We start from the raw sequence: 13,940 nt of genomic DNA on the forward strand, positions 1-13,940 counted from the left end.
ATTACGCTCATTTCTGTTTGCTTTTCCATGTTTACATTTCAATAAATTTCCACTAGCGGTCTTTGCTCTGCGTCCATCAGCTCTTTCATCATCTCATTCTGTCACTCTCTTTTTTTCGCACTCTCTCTGCCTTTCGCTGTTTTTTCTCCATCATCCTTCTTGGGCACTTGTCATCATCAACACTTGCCTGCTCCTGTTGCCACTCTCCTCCTAACGAATTTGGTGGCGCATAATGAGTTTTTGTTTCCGTCAGCTTAAGTTCCTCGATGCAGGACCCGGGACCCGGGAGCGGCAGCAACAACAATTACCATTGCCATTTAATTAAAAATTGCAGAATAATTATTTTTATTTTTCGCATCGTTCTTTCTTTCGTTTCTTCACTCTGCTTTGTTCTCTCTTCCTCGGTGTAAGCTTGCAGAAACTTTTCAATAAACAAAAGCGCCCTCTGCAATTTGAAAATCTGCAAATTAGCACAAATGCTGCTTGAGGGGTGGATGGATGGATGAGCGGATGGATTGAGGCACACAAAAACTATATCTTTTCCACCGACAGGCAATTCAAATCATAAAAGAAAGAGCTAAGAACATTTTTAGACTATTGCTACCGTGAAAATGTCGAAATATTTGAGAACTCAAATATTGCTGGTACAAGTTAAAATTTTGTAAGTTTCTAGCACTTTGTGGAGGCATTTGTTATGGTCGGAAAATTTACAAACTATAACAAAGCATCGGTAGAAAACGTATCGTATGAAAGCAGCTCAAGGGAAGGCTGGCTGGAGAGTATTGTCAAGATGAAAATGAGTTGACCAGAAAAACGGGAAACGAAAAACGGAAAACTGGCAACTGCGGCAGGGTAAATGCAGCAGCAGAATGAAGCTTTCAATTACATTAAATCCGCTGCGAAAAAGTTAGCGTCACGCACACAGTTGACAATTTATTTGTTCGTCCTGTAGTTTCCGGCCCTAATAGCACGTCCCCCCAACCAGGTGTGCCGCCTCAGGGCCAGTGTCAGGCAGTTTAGTCCGTTTTTTCTGCCTCGCACAAATGTCAGTTTAAGAGCTTTGTTGGAATGCGTTAATAAAATATACGAGTACGAGTATATCCTCATCCACCTCCGCCCCTTGGCCAGACATCATTATCAGTGTTGGAAAAGTTATCACGTTGTTGCTACAGGTGTTTCCCCGAGCAATGTACGTGTGTGCGTAACTTTTGGGCCTACACAGAAAGTTTCTGGATAACTTTGGGCACAGCCTCATCTGTGGCTTCAATGCAGCGGAGTCTCAGCTCTGCTGGGAAACGATTTCAGTTGGTTTTTGCTGACAAATGCTGTCAATATATCAACAGTAAACCGTAAATGATGAGACGATTTATTATGTTGCTGCTGCAACAGCAACAGAAGCAGCAACCGTAGCCGTATCTGTGGCAACTGCAACTTCTCGTTTGCCTGTGTGGCAGGCAATAAGTTTAAAACCGAGACGGCCAGGCAGCAACGTCAGCATTCAAGAATCCTGCTTAAGTAGCTGTTGGTGGCTTCTCCGAGCTCGTCTCAACCTGCCACTTGATGTATATTTCGGCAACATTATACTCAACGCTTAATACTTTATGCTTATTTTGTTGCCGCAACTCGGATTCCCAGCGGAGCAGGAGCAGGGCAGGAGCAGTAGTAGTAAATTTATTTTCTGCTTTGGCAGCAGGATAAAGTTGTCTCATGTCCCCCACCGGCCGCCGCCCACTGCTGCAACTTCGTCTGCGGCTTATGATAAACTGGGCTGCACTTAAGCTGCCTGCTTCTGCCACATGCGAGTGCAACTATGTGCTCTTATTTACTGATGGCTTTGCTGAATTTCAATTTGTGTGTGGAATAGTGTGGGAGTACGAGTATCAGTACGAGTATGAGGGTTGTAAGCAGCTTAAAACTTAAATAAATTTCGTATGTGACCAGGACTCCTTTTTGCACAATTTTTATAAATTGCCTGTCGATTTCTTTTGCCCAGTTGCCTGCCTGCCTGCCTGCAACTAAGAGCACGAGCTGAAGTTGTGGCCAGCTGATGCTCGGCACAGGCACAAGCACTGAGCACTCCATACCCCTATACCCTCCATACCACTCAACTCCACTCCACTCCCGAAACCCATCTGCTGAGGTGGCTTAAACAAAGGAGGGCCCTTCGCCCGAGAGTTATGCGTGGCTTGGGGAAGGATTGAGGGGCATCTGAACTATGTACGAGTATAGCAGCAGCAGCAGCAGCAGCAGCCAAAACACCAGCAACAAAAGCGGGACAAAGGCTTTTCATTATGCACGCCACTCGCCGTCGAACAACACGAACAACAACAACAACTGCAACAGCGGGAGTCTCAAAAGGGCATGCCCTTCTGCTGCTCCCACTCCCGATCCCGATCCGCCCTTTGGCTGCCATTCGCATCAAGTGCACTTTCTGTACCCTTGCAAAGGGCGCTCTGATTTTGTGCAGAATCATAAAAGATTTTGGCCATCGCAACCATATTTTCCAAGTTGATAAACGAGCTAAGCGAACTCCGATTTGCAGTGCCTCAATTTCAAATATATCTTGCTGAAAGTTTTCATTGACTTTTAAGCAGCATATGGCAGGAATCATTTAATCCTAAATCGGTTCCCAAAAGAGCCACAAATCAACGAGGGTATATAAATCTTCGGTGCCCGAATTTAGCCGCTCCCCCTTGTTATTTTATGCCTTTCATCCAAACACTTAATTTGCATAATTTTTGTGAAGAGAGTAACAGCAACAGCGGCCACTAGAAAGCGATTTAATTCCGCCAGCTTTAAGTAAACGAAATGCAAGTGCCGCAAAATGTGGTACATAATTCGGTCCTACTATTTCCTAACGGCACAATTCTGGGCGTTGCCAGGTGGACGCCATTTTTTTGTGTCTGGTTGGTTGCTAATTTAATACTCTTACTTCATTTAGCCTTATGAAATTTCATGCACTTTTGCACATTGCACGTAGATGCTCAGGGAAGGAGCAGGCAGCAGATAGCAGAGAGCAGGCAAAGGAATTTTTCCGGGAAAGGCAAAATGCATTTTCCAGTAAATCAGCGTAATGCACTCAACGACTTCCCGCTATCAACCCAAAAAAAAAAAACACCAAAAAATTGCCCAAAGCATATTCAGCTTCTGAATAGGTAAGAGGATAAAAAGTCAGAAAGAATGGCTGGCGGAGGTTGTGCATCAAATTTAATCTGGCAACCGATAGCTATAGTTGGGGTAACTGTGTAAAGGTACAAAAGCTGGAGGTAAAGCTGGTAAATGCAAGGACTGAAATTACACTTAAATTATATAAAATCTGTAAAATTCTTAAACCCCTTAATAACCTTCCTAAATATTATCCTTTTCTATTGCAGCTAAGCGAGGACATCGGCTATGTGCTGTACTCAGCGCTGGGCTCCTTCTATATACCCAGCTGCATTATGGTCTTTGTGTATATACGAATTTACTTTGCCGCCAAGGCGAGGGCGCGGCGAGGCATCAAAAAGCATCCGCGCAAAACAAACAACGAACAGGTGAGTGTGTCTACCCATACGGTATTCACTTGGAATTCGGTACAGACTGACCCTTAGTCCTCATTCTTGGTGTACGGGTGTCGGTTCTTAATGAACTTTGATGAAAGCACATTCGAGGGAGTAGCACATCTGAGGCATTAATGCAATAGTGCTGGGGATGGAAATTTTTACATTTCACTGAGCAAATGCAATTTCCATTTATAACCTTTCGGTGGGTCAAATCGCTGTGTGGCATATGTGTGGCGTATGTGCAATATTTGCTCACCTTTCACCTGCTTAAAGTAATTGTGCATTACCACGGAGCACCAAATTGGGTGCACACACACACACATGCTGTGCCTCAATTTCCCATCAACAACTTGGGGCATACGTGGGGGATTTACCTTGGGTTGGGTTGCGCCAACGTTGCAATTTTGGCGTGGACTGGCCGCTGCAGATGTTGGCCACGTCTGCAGCAAACAGGGCCATTCCATTGTACGGCTTTTGCTGACTCTCTCTGGTCATGGGTAGTAGTACCTGCCCTCTTCTTATACCTATTTGGGCGTGACTTTTGTTAAAAATTATTGAAACGCCACCTAATCCACTGATGGAGTGAAAAGTGTCTAATGATCGACGTGGACTGCGTCAATTACCTGCAATGGCAGCGGTGCGAGTGCGAGTGCCAGTCCTCCACTTCATACACAATTTGCATTTTCAATTAACTGAACCAACGGACCCGCCACTCACATATGCTCACACAGCCAGACGGAAACACAAAATGGAAAGAGCGAAAATCAGAAGGGGGGCCGGGACTGGCAATATCAACGACACTTGCCGGCCATTTCAAGCAAACAAATGCAGGAGCAGCAGCCCAAACGAGCGATTAACGGTACATGGAGAGACAGAGAGAGAGAGAGAGAAAGAGAGGGGTAAACATGGTGAGGCAGGCCAGATACACAGTCGCTCACATATGTATGCTGACATTACGCTTTATTCTGTGCATTGTTATACTTACACGGTACTCGCGGAGTTCGAGGGTATGCTGTACTCCACTCGCCAGCTCTTTCACATTCAGTACATGTACATACCGAAGTATAGGGTATCGGGTAGTCGCCTCGCTAGTCAACTCTCGCATTCTCACCCCTCTTATTTTCGTGTTCGTTTGGACACAGAGACCCTGCTGTCTCTGTCTCTGTTAATTGCCCTTCGTAATTGTTGCTGCTTTTCGCGCATTGCATATGCACAGCTATCCCCCTCGCCCTTCCCCCTCTGTAACGGCACACATTCCCTCGACATGCACAGGCTCCCCTCTCGGAGCAGCTCTCACCAGTGTTTGTGTAATCCGCGCGCTTTGACGCGTCTCACTGCTGCCAGTGGCACCAGTCGGCTTAAGCGGGATTTTCGAAATGGAATACTGTTGTAGCAAATGTTTGGCCATCTGTAACTGTCCTCCCCCCTGAAACCTAATTTGCAATGCCTTAACGGGCGGATGCCTTGGACTGCCCTGAGCTACGATTTCTGTGGTGCAATATTTCGCCTAATTATTGTTTCTCCCTCTCTCTCTCTCTCTCTCTCTCTCTTCACAGGTAACGAGCTTCACCACCGCCAACAAGAAAGGAACAATACCGATGCCATCCTCCAGCGGCGCCTCCGCGCTGCAGCTGCACCAGCAGCGACAGATAGCCACAATCGAGACACCACCGAACAGTGCCACGCTGCCGATGCAAATACCAACGGTAACCATGGACCTGGCCTCTGACATATCCACCTCCGAGGCGGGGGAGCTGGAGGCTGTGGCCGCCCAAACAGTCCTAGCCTACGCCAATGCCAATGCCAATGCCAGTGCCAATCCCAATGGTGGCGCGAATGCGGTCAACGTGTCGGGTGGCCTGTGCTCGCCCAGCTCGCCGAAGGAGACGCTGCAGGTCAGCACCATAGCCACGGGCCACGTTGGCCTCAATGTACCCGTGCCACCGTCCATGGGCAGCAACAACTCCATCAACGCCCTCAACAACAACAATGGCAGTGTGGAGGCTGCCAATAGCGTCGCTGGCGGCGGTGGCGGTGTCGGGGCTGGCGGAGCCAGTGGAACCGCTTTGGGTACCACCGTGACGTCTAGCAACGAGCTGAGAGTGTCGCCCATCGTCGGACGGTGTCGGGCGCTATCCGTGGGCGTTGACACGGACATGGTGAGTGAATTCGATCCTTCCAGCTCGGACTCGGGCGTGGTCAGTCGCTGTGCCGTGGTCAAGCCGCTCAAGTTTCGCCTTTGCCAGCCGATCTTTGGACGCAAATCGAACCAGCAGCGGCGCAACGAGTCCAAGGCAGCCGCCGCGGCCTCATCCAAGAGTCCGACCCCGGCCGCAGCATCAGCCAAGAACCAGCAGCAGCAGCATGTGGTCAAGGCCGAGCTTGAGCCGGCCATTCCGAAGACGCCGAAGCCGCGGGATCCCGAGAAGGAGAAGCGACGGATCGCACGCAAGAAGGAGAAGCGGGCCACACTCATCCTGGGCCTGATCATGGGCAGCTTCATTGCCTGCTGGCTGCCCTTCTTCTTCCTGTACATCCTGGTGCCGGCATGTAGCAGCCACTGCAACATACCGGAGTCGGCGTTCGCCATCGCCTTCTGGCTGGGCTACATGAACTCGGCCCTCAATCCGGCCATCTACACCATCTTCAACAAGGACTTCCGGCGCGCTTTCAGGCGCATCCTGTTCAAGTGATGTTTGGCCTACGTGTGCTGTTACAGGTGCGTTTATGCGAGCATCGAGAAGGCTACCGAACGTGCCATGGGCAGCACACCCATGGGCTATGGACATGGCTCGTATCAGCATTACAGGCGTTAGATTTGCTTCGAGTTGGTTTCACATCTCAGTTTCAGTTCCCCCTAGAATCCCATTAAACCCATTTTTCCCCGATGCGTGGGTTTGTTTTCCTTTAAATTTTCAGTTTTAAAAACAAACAAAAAAGTAACGAACATTGTAGCTCATTTAAAAAGCAATGAACGGCTGTGAATTTGATGGAATCTCTCAATTTCAATTTACGAATTTTGGTTTCGTTTCGTTTCTCGAGTACCCTTGAACCCAGTTCCCAGTTCCCAGTTTTCAGTCCTTGCCCTGCGAATCCGAACCCAAGTCCAAACACTTTTCACACTCGAAGAGCTCATAGAAATGCATGAGCTGGGCAAACAAGAATTTCAGCTAAGCAAACATCCATTATATGGCCTCAATGGATGTCGACTGCGGCGCCAATGGCCATTCAACTTGAAATAATTTCGCAAATTTCCATTTGTGGCTGCATTCGCAATGCTGCACAGGTCCCAGCCGTTCGGTTTGGCTTCGGTCTGCCTTCATTCAGATGGTCCCCTCACCCTGATGGACAGCTGTGCTGTGCAATCTGCAAACGTGCTAACAGGCAGGTAACCCAAATCCAATGGCCTGAAGACCACCATTGTGTTGGCTGCCAATCCTAACTGAGGTCAACAAGCTTAGGTCAAAGGGGTGCTGCTGGTTATACTCATTTTGATGATGATGCCGATGGTTGCAACAAATTAATTTGATTTCTATTTAATATTTTGGCAAAGGAGAGCCTTTCGCGCTCTCTCTCCCTCTCGAAATGCTATTTGAATGCTGCAGTTTGGCTGGTGGCCAGATCAATAATTTCATGTGCACATAAATGTAAAGTGGCAGTACCAGTACGAGTGTAATCCTGCGCAGCCAACACACAATTTGATGTAACAAAGTGAGACACACACACACACACACACTAAAGAGGCATCGACAACGACAACGACATTGGCGCGGAGATAGATTCCACCAGGCAGCTGCAGTTTTATTCATTCACTCAAAGATATTTCAGTTGGAGAAAAATAAACGAAACGAAATATATGGGAGCCCCAATGCCTCATGGGCACAGACAAATGCAAATGAAGCAGCCACCACTCACCATTTTCCCCTCCATTTCCCACTTTAGCTCTTGGCCAAGGCATCAGAAAATGCATGTGCCCGTCCGAGTGGAATAGACAGCCCGCCCGTCAGCCCGTCATCCAGTCGGACGGAGAGGCGGACCCATCGTCAAACGAAACGCTACAATGGCACGGAGACAGATCCAGGGAAAGCGGCATTCAGTCAGTCAGTCAGTCGGACAGACAGACACTGTTTTTGGCATGTGGCCCAAAACGGCTCTCCATTTCGTTTGGCTTCTCTTCGCAGGCAAAGCCAAAGCCAAAAAATGGAATGAAATATGAGCAAAACGAGCCCAAAGATACTTCTTCGCAGACACACACAATAAGACAGACAATCCTTGCATACATTTTACGTACAATTTATTTTACTTTCTCTGTGATGTGTTCATTCCTCATATTTCTCGGACACTTTGTGGCAGGGTGCAACTAAATCTTAGTGCCACCTGTAAACTCAAATCTAGCATCTAGCATCGATAACAATCTGCAATAACCTTGTTCTTGGGTCCATCAAATTTATGGCAGCTTTCAGCATCCCTCCGCCCCTACTCTGCAGCTTATTGGCCCTCTCAACACATGGCAGATATATCAAATTTATAGCCTCGGCCATAGGCTAAGTGCTTGCGGTTGCTTCAGGCCTTTTAAAATTGTTTAAGAGAGCATAAATAATGGCTACGACCGAATTCTATCAGCCAGCTGGAGAACGAAAGAGGGAACTAGAACGTACATGTGTTCCATTTGAATAAATGGAAATCGAAGCAAGAAATTTGAAGGTGTTGAGAGACAAACAAGCTGAAAGCTCTGGCAGGGGCAGGCACCGACGTTGGGTCTGGGTGCATGCTTTTTTATGGATCATTTTCTTCCTGCCGCACTCTCCTTCTGTAGTTTTTGGCATTGTCAGCAATGTGTGTACAACAACTGCACTCAAATGACAATTTGAACAACGACATCCAGTGCAACAATACGACTACACACTAGCTACAACAACCAACTAAATGGCTGAACAACAGAACACCAACAAAAACAACGAAACGAAACCAGGAGCGTTGTGCACAAGGCGAAATCGAAAACAATTGAAATCGACGGCAAGGCAAACCAGGCAGGACCTGCCACTGGGGGAGGCACATTAAAATGCGCGACACACACATGCACACACTCACTTACAGGGCGTCACACCCACACACATAGCACTTAACTGCACTTAGGTGCGACAGCCAGATGAGTGTCGAGCGGCATTGCACGAAAGGCATTGTTTTGCCCGTCGCACGGAAAGTCATTTTCACTTAAAGTGTACAAATGCATGAGGGCTGCCTTTGACTTTGCCGAAATCGAGATACCCTTGCTGCTGGTAAGACTACGCCAAGACAATAATCGCATCCACATATACATATTTAGTTGGACAGATTAAATTGTAATACATATGTTCGATTTTCTGTGATTCAGCATCCAAAATTTGAATACTTTACGCAGCTTTTATCCTAAAGCTCACTTAGATAAGAATACCATATTCAAGGGTATAAAATCCTGACGAGCGTTTTCTGTTCTGGCCACATGGCGAATACGCAACGCAATGCCGTCAATGTACCTTGTATTTGGCTCTACTTTTCGGTTGGTTTTTGCGGCCTGCGCTGAATGGACATTCATAAAATGGCAATTAATGTCACAATTAGCAATCACCATAAATTAAATGCTCCACAAGCATTTAAAATATGAAAATATTATTATTTTAAAGAAATAATAAAGAAAACCACATGACAATGACAAAAAACAATGGCCAAAAAGGTTTGAATAATGCACAGTCATTTCCATTAATGCTCATAATTGAATTATACGATTTGGAATGCAAATTATCTCTCTTCATCATTTTGCTTGTTTGCTTCAACTTGAATTTGCCAATTGTTTTCCGTTTTTTTGTTAAGAAAGAGTTGCCTAAATGTACATATTGAAAAATAAGTGGTAAATATTTAAAACAATTATGTAAAAATATTCATTATTTTCAGACTTTTTTTTTTGTTGCAAATCTAAATTTCTAATGTCAAAAGCCACAAATTGGACGAGGAAATTGAATTTATTATTGCACGGAATGCGTAAATTACAATATGCATTTTCATTTCTGTCAACATCTATTCCAACTATCCAGACGCAATAAGCCAATTTAATGCCTGATTAACTTGCTAAATTGCAGCACCCACTGGGTAGCAGATTTCCCAGCGATTCTCAGATGTTTAGACAGAGTGGGGAGTGCCGAGTGGGATTTTGGGTTTTAATTGAAATTCGGTTGCGGTGGCGGCAGCGGCATTGGCAGCGGATAGTTCCAAACATTGAAACAGTTGATAAATATTTAAGCGCGTATTTGTTTAAATGTTTATTTATGCGTAGCTTTTAGCCAATGCCCCCCAGTCATAATTAGTGATTTATAAACAGAAATTGAATTGCACTTCAAGTCGAGTGAATTCTCAATCAGAGAAATCGCTTTATGACCCGCACACACATGATAAACACGTGGGAACTGTAAACAGAGAGATGCATTTTCCACTTCCTCCCAATGGAAAAATGTTGTTTCGGGTGTGGGGTTCGTCTTTTTAGATGGTCTGTGAAGTATTTGTGGAACGCTCTCTCGAAGCAATTAACGTGGCCATTAGGCTGCAGGCGAATGAATCACAAGAATGCCTCTCGTCGGCCCGCCTTTTAATTAACAAAGTAAAAAGGCCATAAATGTAAAACTCATAACAACAAATGCTGGCCCATAAATATGCACTTAGGTATTTATGCGCATTGACAGCATGAATATTTATGAGGATGGTGGCTGTTAAAATGCCGGTCCCCTCCCGGCTCCTCCCTCCGTGTTGATTAATTGGAAAAGTTGTGTTGCCGGTTCGGTTCAACGGGTAGGACCATTCTCGATGGTAATGATGATGATGTTTCCCATTCCCATTCCCAATCCTATTCCTTATCCTGTTCCGCATTCTGTTAAGCATGCCTGATTCTGTATCTAGCATTGCCGCCCAAAACTAAGCAAATCCAAGGCCTGTGCAAAGTGAAATTAAAATAAATGAAGGAATTTACTTACTACGAGTATTTGCCATTAGATAGATAGACCCAGCGACCATCTATACAAGTTCAAGAAGTTCTTGGGGCTTGTCTCCCAGAACCCAAAAGGATACCAATGACTGAAATGCTAAATGAAATTATTTCATTAAAAAATATAAAAGTAAATCCAAAAGAAATTGCAAGTAACTTAACGTATTTCAATATTTAATCTTAAACCTAAACTTAAACTTTTTTGCTAAACTAGAAACCAATATTTATAACGATGATATGATAAAATAAATAAGTTAAAATAAATATATGTATATGGAAGTTGAATTTTGAACCTAGACAAAAGTGAAACTATTTAATTAGCATAATTCTCTAGTTACCAATAGTTATAGAAACGTTTAATCATTCAACAGCATATGCATAGCAACAATTTTAACTCGTATTCCACCTAGTTGTGCGTAGATCATACCCAATATGAACAAAACACACGCAACAAAAATAACTCAAAATAGCTCAATTTAATGGAGAGTTGTGGGTAGATGATGAGTATATCAAAGCCAGCGGCAAATGAGAATCAAATGGAAAACTCTATAAGTACATACAACATAGTTAAATCAAAGTAAAACATGCCTAAGTAAGTACACTTGTAAATTGTTAAACATACGACATACATTTAAGCGGAAGTCTTCCACTACAATTACGCTCACTCCATTTTGCGTTCTCAGAGCCCTCTCATTCAGGCCGTTACTCCAGATCTGCTACGAGGCGGCAGGCTAATTTACTAATTGTATGTATAGCAAGCAGTTCAAAAAATATTCAATAAGTGTGTGTGTATTTCAAAAGGTTTCTTCCCATAGCAAAATAAAAACATAAACTTGGAAAATGCTGCACAAATTCGCATGGTAGTAGTCTTCTTAGGTACATACATATGTAAGTTATGCTAAATAAACTGTAGTTAACAAAGGGTAAAATACGCAAGATATATTAATATTTGTGTATGTAATAAACTATGTTTAGAACATGCCATTGCAGCTGATGCTCGTTCGGTTATTTACATATATACATATTGTACTTGTTCCACATGGCTAACAACGAAGTAACATGGTGCTATGAGTTACGATTCTCCTCGGTTCATTTCCCACTACTTATTCAGGGTGGTCAAAACGTTAAAAACTGAGCCCCTTTTAACGTCTTGGTTGCGCCACATCACTACACACTCATCTACATGCTACATTCGAGTAAATACAGACACAAACACACTCACTCACACATCAAAGTTGAATCAAAGTTTGTTAAGGGATTAAAGAGCATTTCAAACTTACGTAGAAATTAAATATTTAAGCCTTGTAAATACCTATTAATTATGCCATGTTATGTTATTCATAAATAAATATTTATAAATATATCTACATATATCCATCTATATGATGATATTATAACGATAAAAAACATGTAAATTGAGCAACCAGAAATTGCAAATTGAAGCCACCAAAGAATTGAATTTTCGCATGTAAGTCAAAACGGGAAAACTAACAAGTATTTAATTATACCAAAGCTAAGACTAAGTGTAAAGAAAACAGCAGACCCACCCACCCATCCGAGACCCCACAAATGTCCAGCAAGAACACCCATACATACGAGTACATACATAAGAACTCTTAGCATTTAGGCAATCATAAGTCATAGTTAAACTAAACAAACTCAACTAAACAGCAGAAAAAACAGAAGCAGACTCGGAAATTAAAGGAAATTCCTCACAAAACGAACTGCAAACTTCTGAGAAAACCACAAACAACTAAAAACGCATTTAAAAACTTGTAAGTTTTGTTTATTCTGCCCAGTACATACACCCTAACTAACAGCCCCAACTAACACACACCAGTTGAGTTTGAGCAAAACGTAACATTTACATACAAGTTGTTTTCCTAAGATCTTCTAGTTTAAGCGGAACTCGAGTTAGGCAGTATGATATACATAGTTACAACTAAAGTAATGACTAAACTATTAGATAAGCAAATACATATGTCCAATAGAAAGGACAATAAAGATTTCATTGAAAATTATATACCATACGAAAACAATTACAAAAAACAAAACACTTACAAAAACGTCAGACCGAAGAATATCCCAAGAGAAAACAAAAGAAACCAAGATAGCTAAAGCTAACAAAACATAAGTAAATACTATGGAAAAAACCTTTTAAAACTTACTCTCGTTAGGCGAATCAGCGAACCAGTGCGTAAACCCAACAAATAATAATAACTGAATAATTAAATCCGAAAGTATTCTTAAATTCTTTAAACTGCATTTGTGTCTTCCTTTCATTCCATTGTGGGCACAGTGGGCCACCCTGCTTTCCATTCTCGATTCAATGCCAAGGTGAATGCCAATGTCGGGGACAAGCAAAAATTCCAGCGGAAAGCGAATGTGTCACGAAAAAGAAGGAACGCAAAAAGACAAACAGACGTCGCAGTAATAAAGGCAAAAATTCCCAATAAATTCTGCAGAATTTCTGGGTGCCTGCGAGAGTATTTGTGTGTGGTCTGTGCTGGTGTGTTCTGGTGTGTGGAGTGTGCGGCGAGGGAGAAGGCGATGCGGCGTATTAAATGGCATTTTAATTTCCTGTATGCGCAGACGCCGCTCAACCATTTGTGCTCCTTTGCTTATTGATTTTGCCAGGGCCTGCAGCCTTGACTTCGCAGAGTTGTCAACGCAGCGAAAGTTGCTCAACATGTGAGTATTGCCTACTTTTGGGCCGATCGATCAAAAGGTAAATGTAGTCGAATGGATTAGAACACTTTTGGGCCCACTATTTGCCAATGTAAATTACGCATAGTAGAATTGGACTGGGATATTGGCTCGCTCATTCTTAATGCTCGACGATCATCAAATGTGTGTTTTAGGAAAGATTGAAAATGAAATAAAGCAACGGGAAGGGAAACCAGAGACAAGTCTCAAAACCGTCACAAGCAAGCTATGACTTAATGCCAAGTGGATCCCAACAATTATTTGATTTGCCAAGATTAAAGCTACAATATGGATAACTCTGGCTAGAGATGTCGTCACTTGATTTTCAAATCTCCCTAATAGCGATAAATATTTTTATTTAATTTGCAGAATTAACATTAAGATAATAATTTAGTTTTACTGAACTTATTATTCGTAAGGATCAAGATGCAACTAACAAAGGGCTAATGTTCCTTTTGTTTTACACTTCCCCAACAAATTGTTGATATTCTAACTACTTGCATAGATACAAACATAATTAACTCAATGAATTATTTTAATTCATAATTTTTACACTCATGATACTGGAAACTTTACAATAAATATATATCCGCGTAATCAATTTTTGTCTGTAATTTGCCTCTTACCTGCTCAGCTCACATTAGGCGGCCTTTTTTTTGTTGAGCGCCATTAAATAATTA

At 43.3% G+C, this 13,940-nt stretch overlaps 1 protein-coding gene across 2 annotated transcripts in view; it reads left to right on the forward strand.

The window, feature by feature from the left end:
* The window catches only part of LOC117585263 (alpha-2 adrenergic receptor), a 47,224-nt gene extending 34,932 nt beyond the window's left edge, over positions 1–12,292 (forward strand). Inside the window, exons 2-4 of one of the 2 annotated variants that reach the window (XM_034274678.1) lie at positions 3,375–3,533; positions 5,099–5,701; positions 5,789–12,292. In XM_034274678.1, the coding sequence (XP_034130569.1) occupies positions 3,375–3,533; positions 5,099–5,701; positions 5,789–6,235 (1,209 nt within the window). In that variant the 3' untranslated portion in view covers positions 6,236–12,292. Of the gene's footprint in view, positions 1–3,374; positions 3,534–5,098 lie in introns of both variants that reach the window. The other variant, XM_034274677.1, reaches the window with a different exon arrangement.
* The last annotated feature ends 1,648 nt before the right edge of the window (positions 12,293–13,940 follow it).

The sequence above is a fragment of the Drosophila guanche genome, unplaced genomic scaffold (assembly GCF_900245975.1).
Source record: "Drosophila guanche unplaced genomic scaffold, DGUA_6, whole genome shotgun sequence".
Classification (NCBI taxonomy): Eukaryota; Metazoa; Arthropoda; class Insecta; order Diptera; family Drosophilidae; genus Drosophila; species Drosophila guanche.